Raw genomic sequence first — 25429 nt, 5'->3', positions numbered from 1 at the left:
TTCATCCCAGCGTTGTACATTGAGTTGTATGACACTCCTCAGTTCAAGAAGCATAAGCTATCTGTGAAGTTTCTAATACAGGAAAGCACATTATCTACTGGGTACTAATATCTATCATGATAAACAATATTCATTATAAAAACCCTATTCTTACCTCGAGACATCTCCCTCCCCCTCTTTTTCTGCACAAAAGTGTAACTGTCAGTTGAAGAACTGAATTTTGTGTTATTTTTGAGAAAAACACATTTCTTACATTTCCTGAAAGATGCACTTTCTTCCATTCTGGTGAAAATGAAAGGACATTCGCATTTAAGTAGTAAAACTATACGATTGCCTCTGAATACTCACAAGCAAACTCAAAACACATCAGCTACACACAACCAGGCATGGTACACAACCACAAGAAAACGTATTCTTAACACATACTCTTTCAAAACCAAAGAAATTTATGCCATTTCAGATTTATTTTACATTAATCTGGTACAATACAAAGCATTGTAAAGAGCAAGCAATTTAATATTCTGTTTCTTAAATGCCAATTTGAACTGCTTATTGCTAATCCACTACATTTTTTTGCTTTCTAAAGAGGAATTTGATTATTCCCCAACACTGAAATAACATACAGGCTTTTAAACTGAAGAGGAAATCTATCACATAAAACAATTCTTTACATCGACCCATCCAGTTTTACTAGATGAGTTAATGTTTCAGTAACAGCTAACTGTAAGGGTCCTAACTGTTAAATACCATCTTAATGCATACACAAAATTTCTGTTAAAAGTGCTTCTGCACTGAAATTTATTTCCGTATAACTATAATTTTTCAAAGCATTTGATGCTGATATTTTAATTTATACTAACGCATTGAAGGAAAAAAAAAAAGCACTAAAAAAAAAAAAACTCCATATAAAGCTTTCTGTTTATGAAAAAACAGAAACAAATGGAAGGAGAATATTCTAGACATCTAGACAAAATCCACCTTTCTTGGCAATGTTGAATAACTTTAAACCATTCATTCTACAATTACTTGTAAGCTAATTTGTATGAACATAAAACAGATGAACATATAACTTAACGGGGAAATTCTAAAATCAAACTATTCAAAGAACTCCCGATAAGCTGAAGCAGTCCCAGCATTTGGAGATCTCAGAAACACCAGAAAGAAAAGAGCAGTTGCCTTCCATGGCAGAGTATTTGCTTATACAGCACAACCCTCCATCTGCAACCAGTTAATAACTTGTCCCACACTAAACTACATTATCTTGCTGTATTTCTACATGGGTAACCTCTTGCTGTATTTCACCTGAGGCAGGTTTCTACACAGCTAACACTTCCTAAATGCCTTTTTTAAAGGAGATGGGAAGCACAGACAAGAGAAGATGTCAGGATGAAGGTTCCAAAGAAGCTGCCAACTGAAATGGGCGGGGGATGCTGCTGGGAGAAAGTGCCACAGAATGGGAGGATGTGGTGAAGGATGCCAGGGACAGTTCTGCCCACTGTTCTTGCCCATTGGCGAGAGTGCAGTGACGCAAAGCAAAGGCAACAGCAATCCCTAACTCATTGGGGCCATGCTACAAATTCATGCAGCCCATTAGCTGTAGCCCATGCAACGGGACTAGAGCCGTTCAGCCACATGGCTGAAGGGATGGCTCCCTGAAACATCCAGGTGTTTGTTTTTTAGTGAGAAGCTCCCTACCACATCTCCTGTACATACATATCCCTACACACATATCCTGTACTTCCCCCAGATCTCCAGTACGCGGGTGCACTCACTCAGGAACACCCGAGCAGCAGCAGGGAATATTTACGAGGAATGTGTGCATTGAGAGTGAGAGATGATCAGGTGTTCAGTGAAAGCACAGAGATGGGAAAGCTCCTGCATGGATCAAATAGGCATACACAATTCCCTATTAACCGGAGAGTGATTCTCAGTCATTCCCATTTACTGTACATAATAGGAGATGGTTGCTAGTAGCAAATGGATGGAACGTGTAGAAAGACCATCTGAACTGTAAGGTGAGGGGGCACTGATTCAATTATAGAGCTGTCTGAACAGAAACCTTTCTCACTCTATAAGTGCATTATCCATCCCAATATAATCCTGCAGAAGTCACGTGAACATCAGGAGAAACGATTAACATTTAATGACTGCCGTGTGTGTGTGTGTGTGTGTGTGTGTGTTCTGAAAGCAGGAGGGTTTCACACCCTATTAACAGATCTGCAAACTTCAAAATCTTGGTTTTATTTCATAGACTAGCCCTGGGGATCATGCAAGAGATTACACGCAATGTTAAGAGAACAACTGCTTTCCTTCCTCCATTTTCTTCCCTCCCTTAAGCCTAGGAAGTGATGCACGCACATAAACAAAGAATACTAAGGTTGCAAAGGTATACATATTTCGAAGACAGACATAGAGCTAGAGGGTCACTAAATTACCTCATGAACAAAGAAATGCCCTTCATAGCAGAAAAGATCCCCATTTTCTAGCTCTGATGTTTATGTACGATTTTAGACTTTGAGAAATGAAATCCTGAAAAAATGAAAGTATGCTGTACTATGCTACATTTTTCTTATGAGTTGTAAAAATGTAAGCATTGTTATTCCCTTACTCTTCTATTCCCTGACTCTTCTCTTTTGCACCTTGGAAGAAAACAGGAAATGTGAACAGAAGCCATTCTGCACAAAAATGCCAGTCCATATCATGAAGGACAGAGATATGTCATGCTGTAATTTTTTCAGAACTTTAAGTACAATCCATGTAATTTATCCAAAAGTAAATGCACCTTTCCATGAACCAGAAAATTCAGTTCTAAAACTGCTATGTACCAGATTCATCCACAGCCACAGCCACGCAAACCACACCTTTATGCTTTCCAGGAAAGGTGTTTTCTCATTGAAACTGATGCTGATGCTGAACCCAATGTGCACTATGGGCCAAATAAAAACCAAATTTCTAATGTCTGCTAATTTCTTTCATCAGCCTCTCCTCCTTCTTCATGTTTTGCCTGAGCTGCAAACTGTTGATAATTTTGTGACTTATTTGAAGCTGAGCTCGTTCCTGGAAAAGCAGTTAGAAGAAAATCTAAGCTCTACGGGCCTCACCAGATCTAAATAATGCTCCATTCAGGTCAGGTTACCCCTCCCTCTGCTCTATGTGGAAATCAGTTTCAAGAGCTTATCCTTAAAACTCCTCACATCTTAGAAACACTGAACTTCCAACAGCTTAGAGGTCCTACATCCCACAGAACTATGCTTCAATAACCTTACTTCTTTAAAGGACATCTAGGGAAGGTATGCAAACCTTCCTGTCCTGTCACAGACTGAGAGAATAAAAAACATGACAACCTTCAAAACTATTCTTGATTTCAGATACATGGGTCAAAAGTGAAAAATGTTCTTGTGGACAAGGGAATACATTCATCTTTCTTCCCTGAACATCTGCCTATTGTAGGCTGCAATGCCAAATGAAGAACATGTACTCAACATTTTCCTATTATGGAAAAATAATAGTATATTCCTAGGATAGTAGAGTTTTACCTCTACTATACTGAAGAAAGGCGTATATTATCTCGGTTTGTAGGGAAATTCTTGTCATAGTATGGCCAACAAGTCAACACTTCCAACATGCATGCAAGAGAGATTACAGTATCTGCATAGTGTAGAAAAGCAGATTACACAAGTTAGCAGTCACACTGTCCCAATTCACAAGGATACACAAAGCACTCCAGTCTCTGAAAACTAAAAAATAAAATTTTCCCTGTGAAAGAGGCAAAAAAAGCTTCTCCTTTCCCTTCAAAACTTGTTTGAAACAATCAAGCCTCTCAAACTTGCAGGACAGAACACCAATCAACCATCCCCTAAACTAAAAATTTCCATCTTTTGCCACTGTAAGTAGTCCTCTAGCATTACTGCTTGATAGAACCCTACCTTATACTTATTTCATCTGAGTCTTACACCGGGTCAGACATCACACAATGTTTAGCAGAATTAGTGAAGTCTGTGTATTTCTGAAGGGTCTTTGGAAAGGTGCTGCTACTCTCTTTACTGCAAGAACATCGTTTTGAACAAAATATGCCACCCATTTTCTCAGATCAATTGGTACAGGTTACGACATAAAACTTCTCGAAAAAATGGATTTTCGTGCATCTTCAAAGGCCCTCCACAGGCTTAAAAGATAATACAAAAATCACTCATAGAATTCAGCATCAAAGAAACTTTAACTAATAACAGGCATCTAACTTCAACTGTAAGATTTTGGTTTATGCCCATAGCAGATATCCCCAGTTCACACCACACGTGAAAAACAGAAATTTCAAGACTGCAAATATAATTGCACTATCAATCTCCTGTATGTAGACTTATCCTGGGGTAATATTTCAGACTACAAATATAATCTAAATTTGAACTTTCTCCCCATAGCAACATTTCTAAAAAAGAAAAATATTTCTGATAAATCGTGTGACAGTCGTGAACAGTCTTAAATGTGTACATCTTATGCAATGCACAAATAGCTATACACACGGTACACTTCATAACCAAAACACAATAAAATGCAATATAAAAGCATTCTCTCTGACTGCATGTCCCAGGGGCAACCGAAAAGACAATTTATGAATGCTATTTGCTTCTCATACCCCTCCAACAATATATTAGCAAAATAGCAAAATACAGGTATTTCAAATATAGAAGAAAAAGCCTTACTCTGCTATATCAAGATATCCACAGGAAGCAGCTGCATGTAGAGGTATCCAGCCTTCATTATCTGGTTGATTAATATTTGCTCCATTTTCCACCAGAAACTTCACCATATCTACGTTATCATCTATACAAGCCTGTAAAAAAAAAGAAAGAAAGAAGTTCACATTAAAGCTGTTCTACAATAATACACATGTTTAAGTAACATATTTAGGATAAAAATAAGTATTTTCAGGTATGATGCAGGAGTGAGGTTTATTTGTTGGGGTTTGACAGCAAGACAGGAATATTTTGAGAAAAAAGCAATAGTTGTCACAGATTTGTCAAAAAATCCTTAAACAAAAGAATTCAGAGTTTAACAAAACCAATAATTATGATTTCCTCAGGTAAATTTGCTCTATTTTTCTGAAAACCCATTTACAGTCACCAGTACAACCTTATTCTCCTGTACAAAGGGGTTCCCCTTGTAAAGCCCCCAGACCCTAGCTCCATCCCAAGTCCAGCTAACCAACTGGATGCTACAATTGCCAACAGGATCACCATGCCATGGAGCAGAATTGTTGTAACCAAGAGATGGGGAGCAGTTTTGAAAACAATATCATAACATGGTTTTAATTACGACATAGAGGAGACTAAGGAGCGTGCAAGGGGATGAGAGGCCGCACTTCAGCAATACCCTGCTGTTTTCTACTGCAGCGTGCTCTATACCACCATACATCTTGCAACAGCCTATTAATCACTGTATTTATGAACTTACTTGAGTATCACTTCAGCACATGGTAAAAATACTATCGTTTGTGCACATACTACCATCTTCTGTGCACATATCCTAATTACCAAGGCAGCAGTGCTGCACGGATGCAGACCTACTGCCGCTCTCCAGATCCCCATCGCCTGGCTGCTATTTTGTCTTTCTTCTCTGTGTTTGAGTATTTTTCTCACAGGGTGCTCAGTGTGTTTTCTTGCCAACTTCCATACTGCTGCCCTTAAAAGGGCAGAGCAACACAGAGAAAAGTCCCTCTGCATTTCAGGACGGCAAGGACTCAAAACAGCTAGACCCCACAAGACTGGCATTAATTTTTTTTAGCTTAATAAATCAACAATACTACAAAACCAGAAGGCTGAAATGGGAACTGCTATTTCCAGGCTCCTAAATCCTTCTAGAGAATTATTCCTCTAATAAAAATGCAGCTAAGGTGTAAATTTTACTTTTTAGAACAGTTCTACAGAAACAAATACTGAAAATTATATATTGTTGTACTATTGCAGAACCCACAAAGTTCCTTATTTAATCATCTGTGCTTTCCAAGATGAATCCTGAAGCTTTCCTCCATTCTGTAGTGCTGAGGAAACAGTTACAGTGTAAGGGAGCCGTATTGCTGGCCTGTTTAATCAGCCCAGCAAAAACAGCAAGGAATTATCCCTCTTTGACCCCATTTGCTGTAGCAGGGTATGAACTTTAAGGCTTTGTTTAGAATGCAACACAGAACTGTTTTAACAACCAGCCTCATCTGGACTTGTTCATCCATGCACTTTCAGCTGGGCTGTAACTAGACTGCAGTAGACAGCTTGCTTTATTTGTTCTTCAATTAAAAACAAAAATACACTTGTGTGTGTAAACATAACATAAACCTGAGTCCCCTTCCTACCTTTCCAGGTATTCTAGAAAAGTGCCTTCTTAAAAGATTTTAGAAATCATCTTTTTAGCCATTTCCATCCCTATAATCAGCAATTCTTTTAATAACTGATGTACTAAGCTACTCCAACAATAAAGACTACCAGTTCCTCTAGCATACTGTCTTCCATTTCTCCCACTTACCATCAGTGTACAACGTTTACATGGTAATAACAAGCTCTTAAAAAAATAATTGCCTCTCTTTGCAAATCGTTTTGTTACTTAGAGGAAAAGGAACTAAAGGCAAGATGTCGTAACAGTTCAGGAAGAGAAGAAATTCAAGAAACACTGATGTTTACACTTAACAGAAGCAGTAACCCAACCATGTTTCACACATGCAATATGCCTAGTTTCTCTGGCAAAAATACCATATGCCTGACCACTGATATCCTATGTATATTATAATATCCACCAGGTAATCATATGCAAAATATGCTTTTATCAGAAAAACTTAGAATTTCCTGAGGACTTTTAATACTACATTCCGGTATGCTACATGCTCATGTATGTTCCGACCCTCCAAATGCATAATATATGAAAAGGGTATCTTAAAATTGATTAGCACTATTAAAAAAAAGCCAGGCCATCTGTTAGTGACACAACCTATCACAGAACAAACCTTGCCCGTTTTTCAATTATACGTAAGAAAAACTGGCAAGACATACTCATAAAAATACTGTTGCTAAGTGAATCAAAAGCTTACATATGCAGCACATTAAAAGACATATGACTAAGTGGCTAAAAATATTTGACCAAATTTGGGCAGTTTATTGTGCCATATATGGCAAGAACCAGCAGAGCTCAGATCCCCTTCTAATGTATTATCACAGATTGCACACCCATGACAAGCAAAGATAAACAATCAGCAAGATTATATATGTTGGGATGAGAGAAGAAGAGCTATTAAGATAATAAAAGAATTTACTTGTATGTGCAAATGGGCACTGCTGGTGATCTGTGAACATCTGTGAAGTTTAAATCACGTTTCTCACACCCGATTATACAATCTGAGAAACAGTTAGAACAATTTTGTTAGTGGACAACAGGAGCCACAGAAGCTGAAGTTGATGAAATGGCAGACGGTTGTGTAATTTAAAAATCCATCGCATTTGAGACTCTTTAAACAAAGATTACTTGAAAGTAAATCTTGTACCTGGAAATCTGTATCAGAAACCCACTGAGACATCCAAGAAGGCTATTACCTATTTTAAGGTGAAGAAAAGCAAATGTAATTTGTAATTGATCTCATTGCTGAAGAACGAGGATAGAGTGTGCCCTATTTCCCCTTGTCCCCTTTTTCCCTTTCATAGCATCAGAGGTGTTTGAGGGACCCAAGAGCCCTCATCACTTGCCATATGAAAGACAACTTTGATGAATGCCGAGAAACAAATGGTATAAAGGAAATTTTATCTCATTGTTTTTCCATTTCTACTCCGATTGTCGTTGTGTTATCTTCCCAGTCACTTCTAAAAGCAGTATTTATCAAGTGCCAGGAGAGCCTCTATTGTTAGAGACTGACATCTCAACCCCAAAAGGAAAGCTTTTCAGAGCCGCACGATAAACTTAAAGCAACAGCCTCAGAAAAGTCTGCCCTTCTAAACCTCAGGAGGCCGTAACCTGAATATCATTAAAACAGAAAAAGCCACAAACAGGCCACTTGCAATTAAGAGGAGTTCTGCTGACATGCAATGGGGCCAGAGCGCTGCTGCCTCCTCCCCGCTCCCCACGCTGCCTCGCTTCCTCACCCCAAATCGGGCAGAAACGTGGCGTTTCCCAAGCCAAACCTGACGGGAATTAGCCAGCGGACCCCCAGACGAACAAGAGCTGGACCACGGACCGGCAAAGAGCAACGGCTCGCTGCTCTCTGGCAAACGCACCCAGGTAGGTCCGGCTCGTCCCTGCAACAAGGTGCCCATGTTTTGGACTTCTCCTAGAAATACTTCCTGACCACTCAATAGGGAATAACCAGAGGCCCACTGAACATGCTGGATTTTAGCTGTTTCCAACATGACTTCATATCCCAATGCAAGCGGCACGTGCTCGGGCTGGCTCTCCTTACTATCAGGTGTTAAGGACAGAGGTGAAGGGTAGCTGTAAGTTAGTCTGTAATCTTAAAAATAGATAGCTTTAAAAGAGGTATCTGGGGTGTCCGGCCCCTCAGTGAGCAACCACCCTAAGGATTCAGTAGACAGGGCTCCTTCCCCACAGCAACGAGAAAACAAGTGTGCTTTTAAAGAAAAGAAAACCCACAGAAATCTTGTAGGGAAAGAGACAAGCAATCAGCTAGAGAGACCACCTCTGTCTCACATCCATGCAGCAAAGCACACTTCATTCCTCCTCATTTGCCCTTAGTATGGACAGGATTCAGAAACCATCAACACAGAGCAATATAGAGACATAAAGGTCTAAACAAGCCAAACACTTTGAATTCCCGTGGAAATGCAGGAAACAGAAGAAAGACCTCATGCAACGGCCTGTAGAATAGTTATCCCTTCCCTTGATTTACCTAGTGAACCAAGTCCAATGAGTCCATTGCAACTAAGCAGGATGTTAACGTCTTTGTTAATATACCCAAGAATTAAATTAGGGGAGAGCATCCACATCCAGCAGTAGAGATGCTCAGAAGAGGCTCCTGATCTTCCCCCTCAGCTGCTGGTTGCACACCACACCTGGACCATGGGGCTAACATACTTTGCTGAACTGGATCTCGAGTGCATCAGAAAGGCGATTAGAATTTAAAATTAAATAAAATAAGAAAAGGACTGTAATAAACTATTATCTTTATTGGATTAAAACTGCATGATTTGTTCTGATTATATTAAAATGCTTTTTATATTCAGGGAAGGCGCGCTCTGAAATTCATCTTCACGCCCTAATTCCACTACCAGAGAAACAAGACTTTGCTTTACTGTGAAATTTCACCCATTAAAAGCCCGGTGTCAAGGCTTGTTTCAAACCGAGACTTTTCTAAGAACACATTTCTCAATTTCAACCAGAATTTCTACCACTCGTTTTTTGATTTTTTGCCACTGTGAGGAAAGGGTTTTGGTAGACAGAGGAAATGAAGGTTCGCTAGTCACGCTGTTTATGAGCATCTTCTATTCGTCTTCAACTCTCCTTGGGAAATAAAAGAATTAGCTTTCCACATTGCAATTCTTAATTTTTTTTCTTTCAATAAGCCACTAACTGTGGAGGTACAAGAAGAAATTTGCTGAAAAGATACAAAGCAAGCTTGAGTAACACTTCCCACCTTTGGCAGGTCACATATTTATGCTTCATGTTAATTAAGAACACAGCATAAGAAAGTGAAGCAGCATTAAGATGCATGAAATGAAATCATAAGTTGTATCTAACTCTCCAGCTAGTGCTTTGAGGTAACCTGGCAGTTATAACCACAAAAACAAAGGAGGAATACTTTTTTTGTACTTGAAATTTAGCTGTGGGTCATTAATTCAATGTTTTTGTTCAAACCATAACAGCTGAAGAGCCCAATATTAGTAATGACAATGTCCTAACGCTCACTGAATATTTGGGAATACTTCCAGCATAAAGGGTAATAAGAATGACCAGCAAATTAGGTCATAAATTATTACTGATTATTGCACTTATTTAAGGAATCGCTCTAAATGCAGGCATTTTACACTTGCTGGCTATTCTTTCTAACAAAATACAATACACACAGGGTAGAAGGGCTGCTGTTGCTGTTCACATGTACGGTAAGAAACAGGGCAGGTTTGGTGTTGTAACAGAACTTCAGGCACTAATCTACTATTAAGGATGACAAGTGTTGCTCAATTATGAAATTAAGTATAATCTTTCCAGCGTTCATTTAGCCAACCCACAAGTTATAGCTTATATTTTTCAGTAAGCTGGGATAATACCGGATATCTCCACATACTGACAAAACACAGTTTTTATGATTTAGTATTTTATTTTTAATTGTGTTTACTAGTAAAAACGGAAGAGTTTACCTGCAAGTATTCTTGATAAACTAATAATAATATATTTTTTTGGCAACACTAGCCTTATTTTGTTGAACTTTTGTGCATGTGTGCATGATGCATCTGTTATTTTCAGTTAACAAAGGCCTACTACTTTAAATCCTGGAGGGCTGATATATACAAACTTGTTAAAATGATAGTTGCCATATTAAATAACCCAAGAAACCATTTAAAAAGCATTGCTTCTGAAGTTTTGGCAGTTTGAAATTAATTGTTTGTATTTTCCTCACCCCAGAATATGAGTCAATTTTGGCACAAATTTCATTAGCAAACCCATTTAACCCACTGCAGAGCAGCAAACTATTCTCAGGAGAAATTTCTTGGAAACCTTTCGCTTCTAACTGTAGAAAACGAGGGTCCTTCCAGACACCTGCAAAAGCAGGTGGAGAAGACACTCTCTCAAGGAGAAAACATTAATTGAGGCTGATGCAATCTTTCGTGTCCATTCATGTCTTATGGGGAAGGCATGCAGAGACTATTGAAACAAAGCATCCATTAAGCATCATTACTTAAATCAAATGCTGTATAACTGTCAAGCATTGACAAAAACAGACAAATCACTCCAGAATGCAAACTTCTGTAGCTATTAATTCCACCTCATGTAAACACCCTGTCATATACAAGAGCATATCCCAACAGACGCTCACTTAGATTATACGTGCATTCAAAGAGGTGCACATACCAGGAGCTATGTAAAACTGATCACTGCTTAGGGCAAATATCCACTAAGAACATACTGTCATTTCTATGCTGACTACAGTTTTGCCCCATTTTCTCTGAATTACTATACAAATTACTTGCACTGCAGGTTTGCCAGTTTGCAGTTTACAGTTAGCATATACCTATAATTTAATGAAGGGTACAATTCACGAAAAACACTAAAATCTGTGGCTGACTGACACAATCTACATGTCGGAAAACTAATTTCATAGGGATTTCCCACTATTTAAAACCTATTGGATGCTTACACGTGGTTCTTAATCTGAACTGTAATAGAATACATATATTCGGGTGGTGGTAGTGTGTTTCAAGTAGATAGAGATGCAATTATTCTTGTCCTCTAGCCTCCTGCTGAGATAAGTAAGGGGAACGGGAGAGTTGACCGCAACTTGTTATCTGCTATAACCAGAGTTACTTCCATTCCTGCTAGGAATCCCACTAGCTATGGATCAGGGCTTTCCTATTTTTGTTCAAAAAATAAATAAAATACTGGCCGCCTAATATTACATGCAAATCTTCTTTCAAATAACTGTTTGTTTTCTTGTTTCAGCCACATGCAAATCTGTTTTCAAGGACACTTGAAATTCTCACAGTAGAGATTATCAGTAAAAACTACCATGCTAATACCATTCTAAACATATTAAGCTTTATTGACATTCATGTATTTCAACCCAAAGAAAAACCTCAAGACAACTTGCCAACAACAACAACCAAAAAAAGAAAAAGGCATGACAAAATAAATGAACAAACATGGAAATGAGATGTCATGGAAAAAATGCTAGCTTCTAAAATTGTTTTAGAGGAGATACTGATACTCCAGCAGATATATTTGGCTGAAAGCACTTTTGTCTCCTGGCTCGGTATTTTGAAATTAACCTGGTGACGATACAGGATACAAAGGAGACTATGAAACAACCTTTGCCTAAACTTCACCCAAATCAGGCTCTCCCTTGGTTCCAAATGGTACTGTTCCTTCTCATTTCTTTCAATTTAAAAATAAAACCGGTATGTTCTGCAGAACAACATTTGCTTTTAGAAATAGATTCAGACTTATTATCAGCTTTATAATCACAGTGCAGGTGAAAAAGCATGAGTTCACTGACAGAAACGGAGCAATGAAGATCTAATTGACAGTATGGTATTACAGCTAATGTGATGTGCGACTGAACCCTAAAGGCTTAGGTATTTGTATGTACAAATTACGTATGACAGATGCTCATTTGTTATACACGTTGGTGAAAGCATTCATTCAGCAGCACCAAATCTGTGAGTGTCAGAAGCTGGGAGTTCAACCCCGAAGTGACTTTCAGGCAACAGAAATTGCTGCCTGAACAGAAAGTCACCACGCAGGTGGCCTTCCCACTCTTGCGACCCCTGGCTTTGCAGTTTTCTTTCTGGGACCATTTCAACAATGTTGGCTGATGCACTGTGCTCCGTGTGGCACACACACCACAGCACTCCACACCCACCTCCTGACAGGTACAGAAGCAGCCTTTATTAGGTTTAAAATATGTTTCTTGAATTAGAATTTAACAAAAATCCCACACTGTAAGAATACAGTGCCACTGTGCAGCTCTGTTTTTATTAAGCATTTATTGTTATTGTCTTGGCAGATAGTGTTAGCTCTCATGATAGAAATCTGGTAACACAATCTGTAAACATTAAATTTGAGAAGGAAAAGGCTGAGTCACATAGTGTATTTATTTATGTCCCAGACAAATTTAAGAATATGCCAATCATATTTCAAATTCTTCAATTTTTCACCAGTAAAGACAATCTTCTTTTAGCATACTGGCAACTAAACGAGCTCACGTGCCAAAGCAGCTTTTCAGTTTAAAATGCCTCGCATTCTGATATCCTCTAATACACTTTCTTAACCAAATTAATCATCTAACAAAACAAAAAGGCATCAAGAAAACTTGCTAGAAGAATCCATTTTTTTAAATAAACAGGTTTGTTTGCTTTCGTGTTTCTTGGATCTAAGTTAAGCCACATGTGCCAAGTTTCCCTTGTTACCATTGTGTCTATCACCTCCATAAAGCTCCGAGTTCTTCAGTGTGGTGAAAAGACAGAAAGAAAGCAAAACTGACTGCCTTTAGGAGCTACGGCCATGATCCATAGGCCACCTGGCATCTAGATCTTTTGCTTCTGCATGACCTCAGTGGGTTTTTCATTGCTTTCTACTTTTAGCAAAGTGAAGTGACACAACTGAGTAGAATAGAAGCTGCATGAAATTTCATAAAAGCAATAAGTCTACATCTCACGATGGAAAATAAAAAAAACATGCTCAGATGTTGATTGGGCATACCAAGGTAAACATTCATGCTCACTTTTCTTGCCCCTTTAACAGAAGAAACCATGATTACAGTTACGAAAAGGTAGTAAGACACTCAAATTTGAGAATACAACTGGCATCTATGCATGCTTCCTCCAGTTAACATCTGCCACATGTGGTTTTGTCCCCATCTTTATATGAAATACTAGAAGTAAAACCATATTTTTAATAAGCTGGCTTAACTGGTATTGTTCAGCCCCGCCCCTCTTAGAGAAATCTATGTAAATAAAGAACTAATTTCTATAATCTGATTTAGCATAATATATAAAACAAGCACCCTCTCCAGTGAGATTTATATATATTTTATGCATAAATAAAGAAATAAAGTAATCACTTTGCACCTGGATGAAAACAAGAATTAAATGAGAAGTGAGTAAAAGTGGCATTTTGGATTGCTTAAAATTATCTTAAATGTGTCAAATATATTAAAGTTTATCAAAACTGCTTTTGCATGTAAAACTCATTAAACAAAGCTAGCACTGCATATAAATAGGAAGCGTAACTAATTGTTTCTCATCATTCCTATTTTTAGGGAAAGAATATATTGCCACGCCTAATTTCTAATCCCAGACTGGCAAAAGAAAAGCTACCTTTCTACAATATTAATCCCGGCAATTTTTTCAATTTATGATCAAACTTCTAAAGCATTGAATAGGCTGAATAAATTAGAGTTTTCTGTTCTTCAAAAACACTTCTAAGTCCTGAATTTGACTCAGGCTGCAAGTCAGCTGGTGCCAAATGAAAGCAGAGCACCCCGAGTGTTGCTAAAATTCTAGCAGAAAAGCAAGGACTGTTGAAGTAATAAAAAAAAAATGGAGTTTTAGTGAAGTTATCTGAAAGTTTTTTTGGCAAACTTACTACAGTAAGAAGCTGATCTTTCTGAAAACTGTAATTTTTCACAGAGACTTTGTTCAGGCAATAACACGATGACAAGCCTTCCACATCTTGTCCCCTCAACATCAGCAGGTACCAGGTAAGAGCCTTTGTCAGGTGTAAGAGCTGCTCAGGGCAGCCCTAGCCCCAAAGCATGCCAGCACCCACGTGCCAATAAACCTTTAGATTCTGGCAGCATTTTAAATACCTAAAGACAGCACAGTACGTTTTACACTCATCTGTAATGCATACCCATTTCAACTACAATAAGAAAAAACAAGCAGCAGCTCTTCTGTTTTCCCTTACAGAATACACTGGCTGTCGTACACACTCATTTATACATAACTACATTTTTAAAATAGCCCAATTAATTTCTGACTTGAGAAATATATATGTTCATTGTAATACCTCAGTAAACTGGGACTTGGTCTGCATTTCTCATCTGTTGAAAGACTGAAGGTATTACTTGGGAGCACCACAGGCACAGACAACGTTAACTGTCAAATTGATAAATTTGTGGTCAGGTAATTTCATTTTCCATATTGTATATAGACAGCATCATTTTGAACAGCCTGCCCAAAGCCTTTTTTCTAAATTAATCAGCTGAAAAAAACATCGTTGTGATCCCCAAAAGGTAAGGTACTTCCAACAGACAAACACCACCTAGACTCAAATCTTCTGCATGGATAAGATCAACTCAAACTACACCTGAAGCCAAAATTCAAGTCAGACTAGGCACTCCAGGAATCTGTTCGAAGTTAAATAAGGGTGTTCTCGTGCTGTGCCGCAGCTAAATTTGCTAAACAATCTTCTAAAATAGCTTACATGAAATACATCGCAATGTTTTAGTATAGTTAACAAAAATGTTTGTATAAGCAAATAAGGAGATGAGTATCAAATGTACTATAATCTTTATTAAGAATAATGAAAAAGTGCATTCAACACTCATCTCTGTTTCTTTCAAAGGCTAGTTACGCAGCTGTTCATCCACACAGATATGGTTTGCAACTTCTAAAAAAGGCATTTTTGCCACAGTGTAACTTAATACCCTAATTTCAATAGGCCAGCCCCATCATGCAACCTACTGCGCAGATCTTCCCTGGCTGCAACAAGGTCGAAGCTCCACACTCGCCCCTGTGTGCTCCCCCCAGCCCGGCAGGATCCGCCATCCTCCTCCAACCCGTATCTGCCCAAAGCCGTAACTGGCACGGGAAAACAGCCTGGGGTGCTTCTTAGCAGATGATATATAATGACTCATCTCCTGCCACAAACTTAAGACTACATCCACTTTGTGAACCTCCCCTCTCCCAAGAAAGCACAACAGAAGCACCAACTTTGACATCTGACTGCCTCAGGTGTAGAGGAAGAGGAAGTACCTTGCCCCACTATAAACTCGTTGTGACATTAATGAACAAACTGCAGGTAAACATGAGTGCCTAGGAAACCACCTACATCTCAATGACACTAAAAAATGGGCAGGAAGACAACAGTCCACATGTGAAATAATCTAAATTTAAAGATTAACCCACCTGCAAAAGGAGACACCACCAGATATATACATACATGACACCTCAAAAGAGGAAGAAGAGACTCCTTTTTTTCCTTTTCTGTTTTTAATGTGTATCACATGGATGAGAAGCCATTATTCTACAAGAAAGAGCAATTTATGAGGAAAGTACACTAGTGCCATTACAGCCAAGCAACGGCAGCAATTAAAATAAAAAAATAACAAAAATGTGAAAATCACTATAAAAATTGAAAGGGTATAAATCAATATAAATTGCAAGCAATTGGCAGCAGAAATTTGGAAAGAAGAGCTATGAACATCAACAAAAAAACAGCTGGCAGGGACAGAAATACTGAGCCATTTTGTAAGTGTATTAATAATGGGGGAAAACCTACCAGTGATGTAGGGCATATATGTGAATGATACGGGGTGAGAGAATTGGTCAACAAATGTCTCTATTTCATGTTTTGAAAGAAGCAAAAAGTTTAATTTGTATTGCATAATGATGATTATATACCTACCATTCTACTAGTAAAAAAAAAAATAAATGCTAAAAACCCACAAATAACCGTGTACCTCAATAGGCCTTGGTAATATGAATCACAAGCATGCTTAGGCAGCTCTCTAGCCACTGTTCAAGAACTTAGGGCAGCTTCAAGTCTGCTGATACTTATTTAAACAGATCTTGAAATACCTGGGACACAGCAAAGGACTGTTACACTGCACCAGCACCACAAAGCAGGAACATGGATGGATAAACGAGTTAGCCTGTCAGCCATACTAGATAGAAGAATTAGAAACAAAACCAAAAAAATCAGCATGATTTTTCAAGATAACTGACGTCCATTAGGCTTATTACCATGCCATTGCTTACACTGCTTCAAAGGCTTGCTTAGCTTCACCAATGCTACCGCTGCTTTTTGGCACCACGCAGCTGGACTCGACCACCACTGAAGGACCCCAACTGACATTCCTAAAACCTGGGGCACCAGCAGACACAATTTTGAACCAGCTTGGGTCCACTGAGGCTTTTTAAACCTGTAGCCTTGCCAGGTAAAAGCTGACCCCACACAGGAAAACTGTCTCTGTTCATCGATGTTCAAGAAAGCTCATTAGTGTTCATGCAGCAAAGACACCTGAGGTGCTGAACCCGAAGAGGCTTCCCTGTCAGAGGACACCTTTAAGCATGTCCCACAAATTGGAATTAAACAGATGCCTCAATTTTTTTAGCCATTGTAGCCCCTCACCACAGCAAGCAGCAGAACCTAACTGCATGGTTTTGGCACACAATGCATGAAAAGCCAGCAGAAAGGGGATGTTTCTGAGAAGCAGTTCTTTAGACTGCATCTGCAACCAGTGTTATTGTGCATCTACTAACAGCACAAGAGGGAAAAGCAAACCCTTCTTCAGCTCCGTGCATATTCTGATGCAGGAGGAAAAAAAGCCACATACTGACTTTTGGTAACTGTATTAAGAAAGGCATGGTACTACGAATATTCCAGCCTTTGGTCAGTATGTTAAGAAAGCAGCTTCTTTTTCTGCCAGTTGGTGCGTGTGCCCCCCTGCTGACACCACCTCATGCCGGGCAGCTGTTTGTGTGCTGCTCCACAGCCACCGCTGCCACCGCTTGCTTGTGCAGTACGTCTGCAGCACCTCACGTGGCAGGACTTAAGGACTCTCCAGGTCACAGCTGTTGTCACTGCCTATTTTGTGTGACATGTACTGCCTGGAGAAGTAGCGCCTGCCATCCCCGAATTCTCTGACAACTCCACCACACTTCCTTCAGAGATCTTCCTATTTAAGGAGAGAGATGTGGGGAGGGGAGTAGCAAACAACTACTCTCTCTTCCCCCCCCCACCAACACGTTCTATTTGTGCAGTACCAAATGCCTGGGGAAGAGCTTAGGAACAGGGAAAGGACACAGCTTTATTTTCCCCATCTGCAGAGCCTTAGGTCCTCACCAACCAGCACAAGGAATTCAAAGATCCATACACGTGGTCAGGCGGTTTGCCTCTGCCTGCTCAGTCCCACGTGCCAGGCTTTGGAAGCACAGACATCAGTTTCAAGGAGAAAAGGCACTGAAGAAAATTGCTAGAAAATCAAAGGACGTCTTAAAACGGGCACAGTACTACTACTCACTCCTTCAGCAATGATGTCACTTTGCAGGAAGCTTTCACCTGAGTCACAGGGACACACAGGTATTTCTTCCTGTGCCTTTAACAACACATGATGTCACTATTAAGAAGTTAGTAAAAGATAACGTTGGTAAAAGTTATTGTAGAGAAATACTGACAAAAGCAAGAACTTCATAAAATTATTCTAATTGAGCTTGTAGGATCTTCTTCCCCTGCTACATTCGGTTTTAGGTAGTTATCCAAAAATGGCATCCCAGCTGATAATAACTAAGCCCTCACGTGGAAATTCTGCATTAGCATCTCTGCCCTTCAGCAGATGACAGAGTTTCAAAGTACGTATAAAATATCATTCCTATTGAAAATTTTTCTTCTCTGTGTTTCAAGATGAGTTTTAAGCAATATTCTGTTCTCTGCAGGAGGTAGTGTTATAAAACTAGCAAACCCTAACCTCTTGGAGCTAACAAATGCTATCCACCCAGGGCACGATCCTGCAAGAGCTCACTGTTGACAAACAGGGAGGTCCCAGGCTCCCTCCTCATTCTCAACTGCACACTCCCAGAAGCATTTGTCAGCCTCTCCATTAGCCAATTGAGCTCACCAACATGGCAGAAACAACCCTTTCTCCTCCCCCACCCACTAAAAAAAAACACACAACAAACACAACAACAGGAAAGGAAACAGCAAGGTGGGAGGAAGAAGCAAGAGCACGCCCTTTTCAAGGCAGTAAGCCTATGACCTCAGTTGCACCTGGAGCCGCAGCCACGTCTGACTGCTCATTCTCGTGACCAATTTTGGAGAAAAGGTTAAAAGTCTACATGTCAGATTATGTAGTAAGTCATCGGTGCTGACTGCTGACTTCTGAGAGACCACTGACACCTCTAAATGCGGGACACAGAACACGCTGCCTTTCCCTTTACCAGTACTGTGTTGGCTTGAGAGAGATGACTAGGTCCTAACTAGGACCCCCGAGTCCACCGTTTACCTGACCCTGGCAGCGTGCACATCATCACAAAATTAATCATAAACGCTCTGAAGTCTGCTTCTTGTACATCAGGCTGCTTGTTAAAGATTATAATTATCAAAGAGCACAAAAATGAAAGCCTGGTTTAAAAGCACATTTGCTTCAAGTTTAGTCAAAGAAATGGGACTGACTTTACTGATTGCATTTCTCTTGCAAATATGTGAGAACAAGAGCTAAAGTAAAAAGGGGGGAGAAATGCAAAGAATGACACAGATTTGATTATATGGAGAAAGCTGCCTGAGAACAGGGAAAGCCCCTGTGCTGCAGAGCTTGGGGACAGTGGGGACAGAGCGGCAGCAAGGGCAGGACAGGCTCAGACAGGGCCGACTTGCAAGCCTGCCATCCAGACAAGCTGACAAAGGCCCACCTGGCTTCCTCTGCTATTCCATCATCCACCACTCCTGCTGCAAACCAACAGCTCCTGCTACACAAACTGTTTTTAGGCTGGGTCCTCAATTCAGCCTCAGGAGCTATCAAGCCATCTGGCTCAGGCCTACGCTCCAAATACCTCAAAGCACACAGCAAGAAACTGCCTCCGTGTTAATCAGAAAACTGAAACTCGCCCCTGACGTGCCAGGGGACTGACTACCTCTGCTGCCTGGAGCTTGCTTTTTCTCCTCCGTGGTGCACATCTCCACAAGAATTCCTGGAGGGGAAAGCTGTTCTGCCACTTAATTTACAACATTAAATTAGCCAAAACGTGCTTAAGCTTTATGCTTCTCTAAGGACTTATATTAAATATCGTTTATGCACAGACCTATATATAAGCAATAATAAGGCCAACCAGCCAAATACTCCAGGAGTAGGAAATGCTTTAATTAATGCTGCCTAAGCCCAATCAACTGGCCCCACAAGCATGACCCATGCACAGTCCTACGTGACCACTACTTCCCTGTGGCCAAAGGATCTTGCTTCATTCAGTCCATGAGATTATCAGTGCTTCCTTAATGTGAAGCTATTCAAAACTTTGGATTTTTCTTCACTGTTGAGTGTTTGGCCTGTGCTACTCAGATCTTGTTCCAGACAGAAGTCATTTTCTCATGGGCTCTTCTGCATACCAGCGCTTATCTCCATTTAGGTACATAAGCAGTATTTTTGTAAAATCTCTGGCACAAAAGTATGTTACCATTTTACAGATGGCAAACAGACAGAAAGGTCATCATAAATAGTATCCCCTGCTTCAACCATACACTTTGAAATAGCACTGAACAGAGATTTTAGGATATAAACCACCTCATATGTTTGAAGACATTTCCTTTTGTTATATTCACAGGCACACAAGTACATCGTTTCTACAAGCCTTCCTGCAGTCTCCTACTCCATATACCATTTTCTTTTTTTTTCCCCCACTGATAAAGCAGAAGTTTCTCACACAACAGCATCTTTAATCAGTTGGTCTGAATTATCCCAAGAGCAAATCCTCCATACAGGTTCTATAAGCCAGGTATGATGACAATAAATTAGAGCATTAAGAGATTAATGTGTTTAAGTCCAAGCAGATATTTCACAAGTAGCATTAACTTAACTACCTGATATCCAGTACACCACCACCCAAGTTCCATTATTTCAGTGCTCCAGGTACCATCCGTTCTTTCCTGCTTCCTTTTCCACATCACCATTTAATTTTCCCAACTCTTGGTTCATGTTGACAGCCAGCCCACATCTGACAGCTCCCTTTTGCCTCCACTCTTGTGACTCACTTGTACATCCCTATGCTGTGTCTCCATCTGATGGCTTCTTCCTCTGTGCCACTGAAGGCAAAGTGGTCACAGCACAGATAGTACCAGTGTATCTCTAGAAGAATTTTGGAAGTCTATAGCAACCTGACATCTGTATTGCTTCTGTGATCTGAACTATCATATTCAAAAGTAACTTAAATATATCACTGTACAGTGCTACAGTCTCTTTAGGTCTTGGTAAATTCTCTTGGATATCAGTTTTTCTCTGAAGCACTGTTCTCCTCTGGTGGATCTAAAAATATTTGGAAAAAAAAAAATCTTCCAAAAAATACTAATACTCTCCATCATGCTGGAATATTAAAAACATGTATCCATCCAGCAAGACTTTCTCTTTGCTTCTCTCAGCCTCATTAAGTATAAAAACATCCAGCTGTCATTCTGCAGCTACAACTGCCAGAACATCTTGTTGTGGTGGCAAACCCAACACTGACTAGCGTAAGAAAAAAGGCAGTATCATCCTTCCTTACAGTTCTTAACTACTAGTAGTTAACTACTAATAAGAATTAACAAATAGTAAAAGAACAGCCTTTGCAGAGACCCATGTTGTTGATCAAAGGCATGGACTATCTGCCATGAAAAGAACTCAATAGGCCAGGCCTCTTCAGCCTCGAACAAGATTTCTTCAATGACCATGTAATAGATGGCTACAAATCATGAATTATACAGAGACAGCAAGCAGCAATCAGCTGTTCACCCTTCTCCTAGGACAAGGAGTAGAAGTCATTATACCAAGCCAGTGAGAGCCGGGACCAAAAGCCATTAAAAAACAAAAGCTGCTTTTTGAAAGCTGATTGGAATGCCCCGTATCAGCAGAAGCAGAGATGACTTATTACTGAGCTCAGTAGATTGGCCTTTCCTTTTAACACAAATCAGGCACTGGAACTATGTGATTAACTGAAAGAGTCCTAAAGGCCTTAGGCAGCCTGGATATAAAAAAAAAAAACACTCTTCACTACAAGTCAAGTGAATACTGTAATACTTTCACAGCTCGATCTCCTCATCTCAGGAGGTAAGTAATAAAGTGCCCTGTTTTTCCCCTCTGTGATAGCACACGTCGTTGTTTCATTAATATTCCAAATTGAGGTGCTGACACTCTTGCATCTTCAATTTATTACGCTTCTTGTAAAACAGGATTCTGCGTATCTGGAGAAAGAGATGTGATTATGTGCAGTCTCTCATTCAGGAGGGTTTTCTAAAGTATAGGTATGTAAGTTACCACAGGAGAATTACAGCAAAGCCTACGTGCGCCCTAATACTTGCGAGTAAATACAGGGTAGCTCACACCTCACTGCAAACACAGTCATTTTCAATGAGTGGTGCCACCATACTCGGATGCTTTTTCCAGAGGAACCTGAACCAGATCTCTCTGAAGCAATAGCTTCATATGCAAACCTGCACAAACGCTTATTTGAAGCATTAGCATCTATTCAGGCAACTAACAAACAGGTCAAACGCATGGAAAAAAGGGATGCCGAATTGGGTCGCCTACCTTTGTTTGTAACAGCTAGAAGAAATTATCTATCACCAGTTTACAGCAAGCTGGGGTGAAGGCACAACAGCTTATCTGAGAGCAAAAGTTCAGCACGCAACAAAGCGGGACTATCAATGCATTACCAGTCTTTATTAAAATAGCGTTAAATCTTCGGTATACAGCCACTGCCACAAAAGGAATTTCTTCCACTGGCTACATAGGCTCTTGCCACACTTTTAGTTTTAATAATTAGCTACTGTGCTACTGAAGGAGGCCAAGAAAGAGGGTATTATGGACAAAGCCAAAGCCAGCTGGGCTGTGTTTTTTTTGTTGGATGGCTGCCTTCGTTTCCCTGAAACACTACAAAGCGAGTTGACCATATAAGGCACTGGGATTCCCATGGAAAATGCTTACACAAATCAGATCCATACCGTCTTTTTAGCCTGTATGTCACGGTTAATGCGAACGCTTGCCCTACATTTTTAAAAGATACTTCAGGATTAAATCGTAGGTATATAGCATTACTTCTGCTTTAGCCGAGTTTATGTAAATAGCCTTCCAGAAGAATCCACAGCATAACATTCATCTGAACGCATTTCTTCTGGCAGTATTAGCCCAGATCAATTTCAAAATTGCAGGCAGCATTAATAAGCACAACATCGCTGATTTTGGTGCAAACGAGAAGTGCCAGAAGAGCCTAATTCACAATTTAGGGGCTAACAGCGAACGAATCTCCCTGCCAACCGCTGGCTGCAGCCCGCATTTATCAGAGGCAGCAACTTGCTGCATGGAAAGATTATTTGTAGCCTAGATTCCAACGAGAATAACTCTAACAAGCAAGGGCTTATAAGGAGATGGTAATACAGAGTCTACAGAGAAAGGGCAGGGAGAACTGGAGAAAGCACCATTCTTGAACAGGCGGGGGGTGAGAGACAGGCTGCGGGGAAGGGAAGGGAAGGGAAGGGAAGGGAAGGGAAGGGAAGGGAAGGGAAGGGAAGGGAAGGGAAGGGAAGGGAAGGGAAGGGAAGGGAAGGGAAGGGAAGGGAAGGGAAGGGAAGGGAAGGGAAGGGAAGGGAAGGGAAGGGAAGGGAAGGGAAGGGAAGGGAAGGGAAGGGAAGGGAAGGGAAGGGAAGGGAAGGGAAGGGAAGGGAAGGGAAGGGAAGGGAAGGGAAGGGAAGGGAAGGGAAGGGAAGGGAAGGGAATCTTTTGAGTCAATGCAAGGAAAATGTTGAGAATCTCAAAGAAGGGACGGTAAAGAAATACATGAGGACTTTAGAGTTAGGGCAGACAAACACAGGAATACAAAAAGCCTTAGAGCTGTGTGCCTGCATGACAACTGGGTCTTCGGAAGTCTAGGATATATTATTTTCGAAGGAATCAAGCACTCAGATGTTGGGAAGCAACACTTCTAACACGGTATCAAAATTAGCAGAAAACTCTGCCACTCCTCTTGTATCCCATTTTCACTTACTTTTTGTATTTATTAAAAGTTGGGGGATTTTTTTTCTTTTTAGGTATAGAATTTCACAATATGGATGAATGCTTTATGAGAACTTAATTTTGCCAGTATGTTGTACAATGTGGCGAACAAATGCCCAAACCTCACAGTATTCTGTACAGCAGACAACCTGCGCTGGTAAATTAACTAGGACGTTTGCATCTGCTATAACTGGGACTAGAAAATAATTCTTCAATAAACACAAAGTCGGTTGGCTCATAAGGACAAAAAATGCGCCTGTAGTTTAATACAATCTAAACAAAACTATTCCTTCCAATAAATGCCAGCTGCTGACAAGCCTAGCTGCCTTCTTGCAGTTCACAGAACATCCTCCATAACCTAGCATCGAGACTAACCTCTCTAGTTTTATTAAAAAGAATATTCAGCAGTTTTTGAAACCAGCCCTGCTTCCTTATTACTATATGGACTGGTGACCAACTGACTGTATGACACAGGCTTGCGTGGCGTGACGTTGGGAGTTGGTACTTCCAGTACAGTACTATCCATCTAAAAACTCCCTTCTCCTACTGGAGATGGGAAATTTTAGATTATCATCATGCTGTCCATCATGGGAATGAGATATGTTCAGTGAAACAACGTGCATAAATACTAAGCAGTGTCAGTCAGCAACGATTCTATTAATTACCCCAAATTTAAATGTTTCTTCCATTACATACAGCTTATGCTATCCACAGCTGTTTGGGGATTCCCTCTGCCACAATCCAACTGTTTACAAACTGAATAACTATGTCACCAACCTCTTAGCTACTATTTCAATCACATCAAAGAATATGCAAAATGTCAGGTTGTGCACTCAACTTCATATATCCTTCATAAAAATACAGGGGGTTCAATTTAACCATTCTCATTCCATTGTCTACAAAACTATCTGAGTTTTTCCCATATGCACACTGGAAAATTTAGCTATCAGCACACAACCACCACCTGCTCTAACACCTCACCACTCTATCACAGCACCACAGCATCCCTACATAGAGCAATTCCTGGGCCAAAAACTAAAGTAAACTTCAAATGTTTATTTTAAATTACACATCCCCTAGGATCCTCCTGATTTTTCTTTCTAATTTTCTGAGGAAAAGAGGAAGACTACGTTACTGCTTACCTCAATGTCTGAATTTTAAATAATCTGTACCTCGCATTTTTCGTTAAGGTGACTGCCAAAAGACAGGGTTCTGATTTGGAAAAGCAAAAGCACTCACAGAAGGATAAATCTATTCTAACTACAATGCTGATTTATGCTTGCATCCATAACCAGAATACAACAGCCATAATTTATAAACGTGAACAACTCTCTCCTCATTGAGAATTTTAAGGACAGGCCTCTAAATATTGTAAGAACATGAGTTTGGTTTTTTGTTCTTGTTTTTTTGTTTTGTTTTGTTTTGTTTTCCTACAATGCAAATAAACAGATTCCGAATGGGATGGGCCGACAAAACAAAAAGGTAATTTAAAGGAACAGTCCTCAAGATCTGGGATAGAACAGAAAAGTAGCAAGATGCAGAAATCCACTAGTCTCTATTCCCTTAAGAAATTTATTTAAAAACAGGGACACCTTTCAGGGACGGGTGATGTTGTTGGGGTGTCTTTTCATAGTCACTAAATATAAAATGATGCCTACTACAGAAATTTCTGTTTAGATATTTTTCCTATCAAACTAAACAAACATATACATATATATCTCCTGTAGATGCCTTTTCTATTCCAGATGAAGGGCTGAGTTACTAAGAAAAATCTGAAAA

The 25429-nt window shown here is 39.9% G+C and overlaps 1 protein-coding gene across 5 annotated transcripts in view; it reads right to left on the bottom strand.

Moving 5' to 3' along the window:
* Window positions 1–25429, bottom strand: part of PPP1R12A (protein phosphatase 1 regulatory subunit 12A) — a 123462-nt gene that overhangs the window by 74166 nt on the left and 23867 nt on the right. For all 5 annotated transcript variants that reach the window (XM_082754455.1, XM_082754453.1, XM_082754451.1 and 2 more), the window contains exon 2: window positions 4701–4831. In XM_082754455.1, the coding sequence (XP_082610581.1) occupies window positions 4701–4831 (131 nt within the window). The remainder of the gene's footprint in view (window positions 1–4700; window positions 4832–25429) is intronic.

Source organism: Aythya marila (assembly GCF_965140915.1).
Source record: "Aythya marila genome assembly, chromosome: 1".
NCBI lineage: Eukaryota > Metazoa > Chordata > Aves > Anseriformes > Anatidae > Aythya > Aythya marila.
The sequence above is the reverse complement of the archived record's forward strand: the minus strand, read 5'-3'. Positions and strand labels throughout refer to the sequence as shown.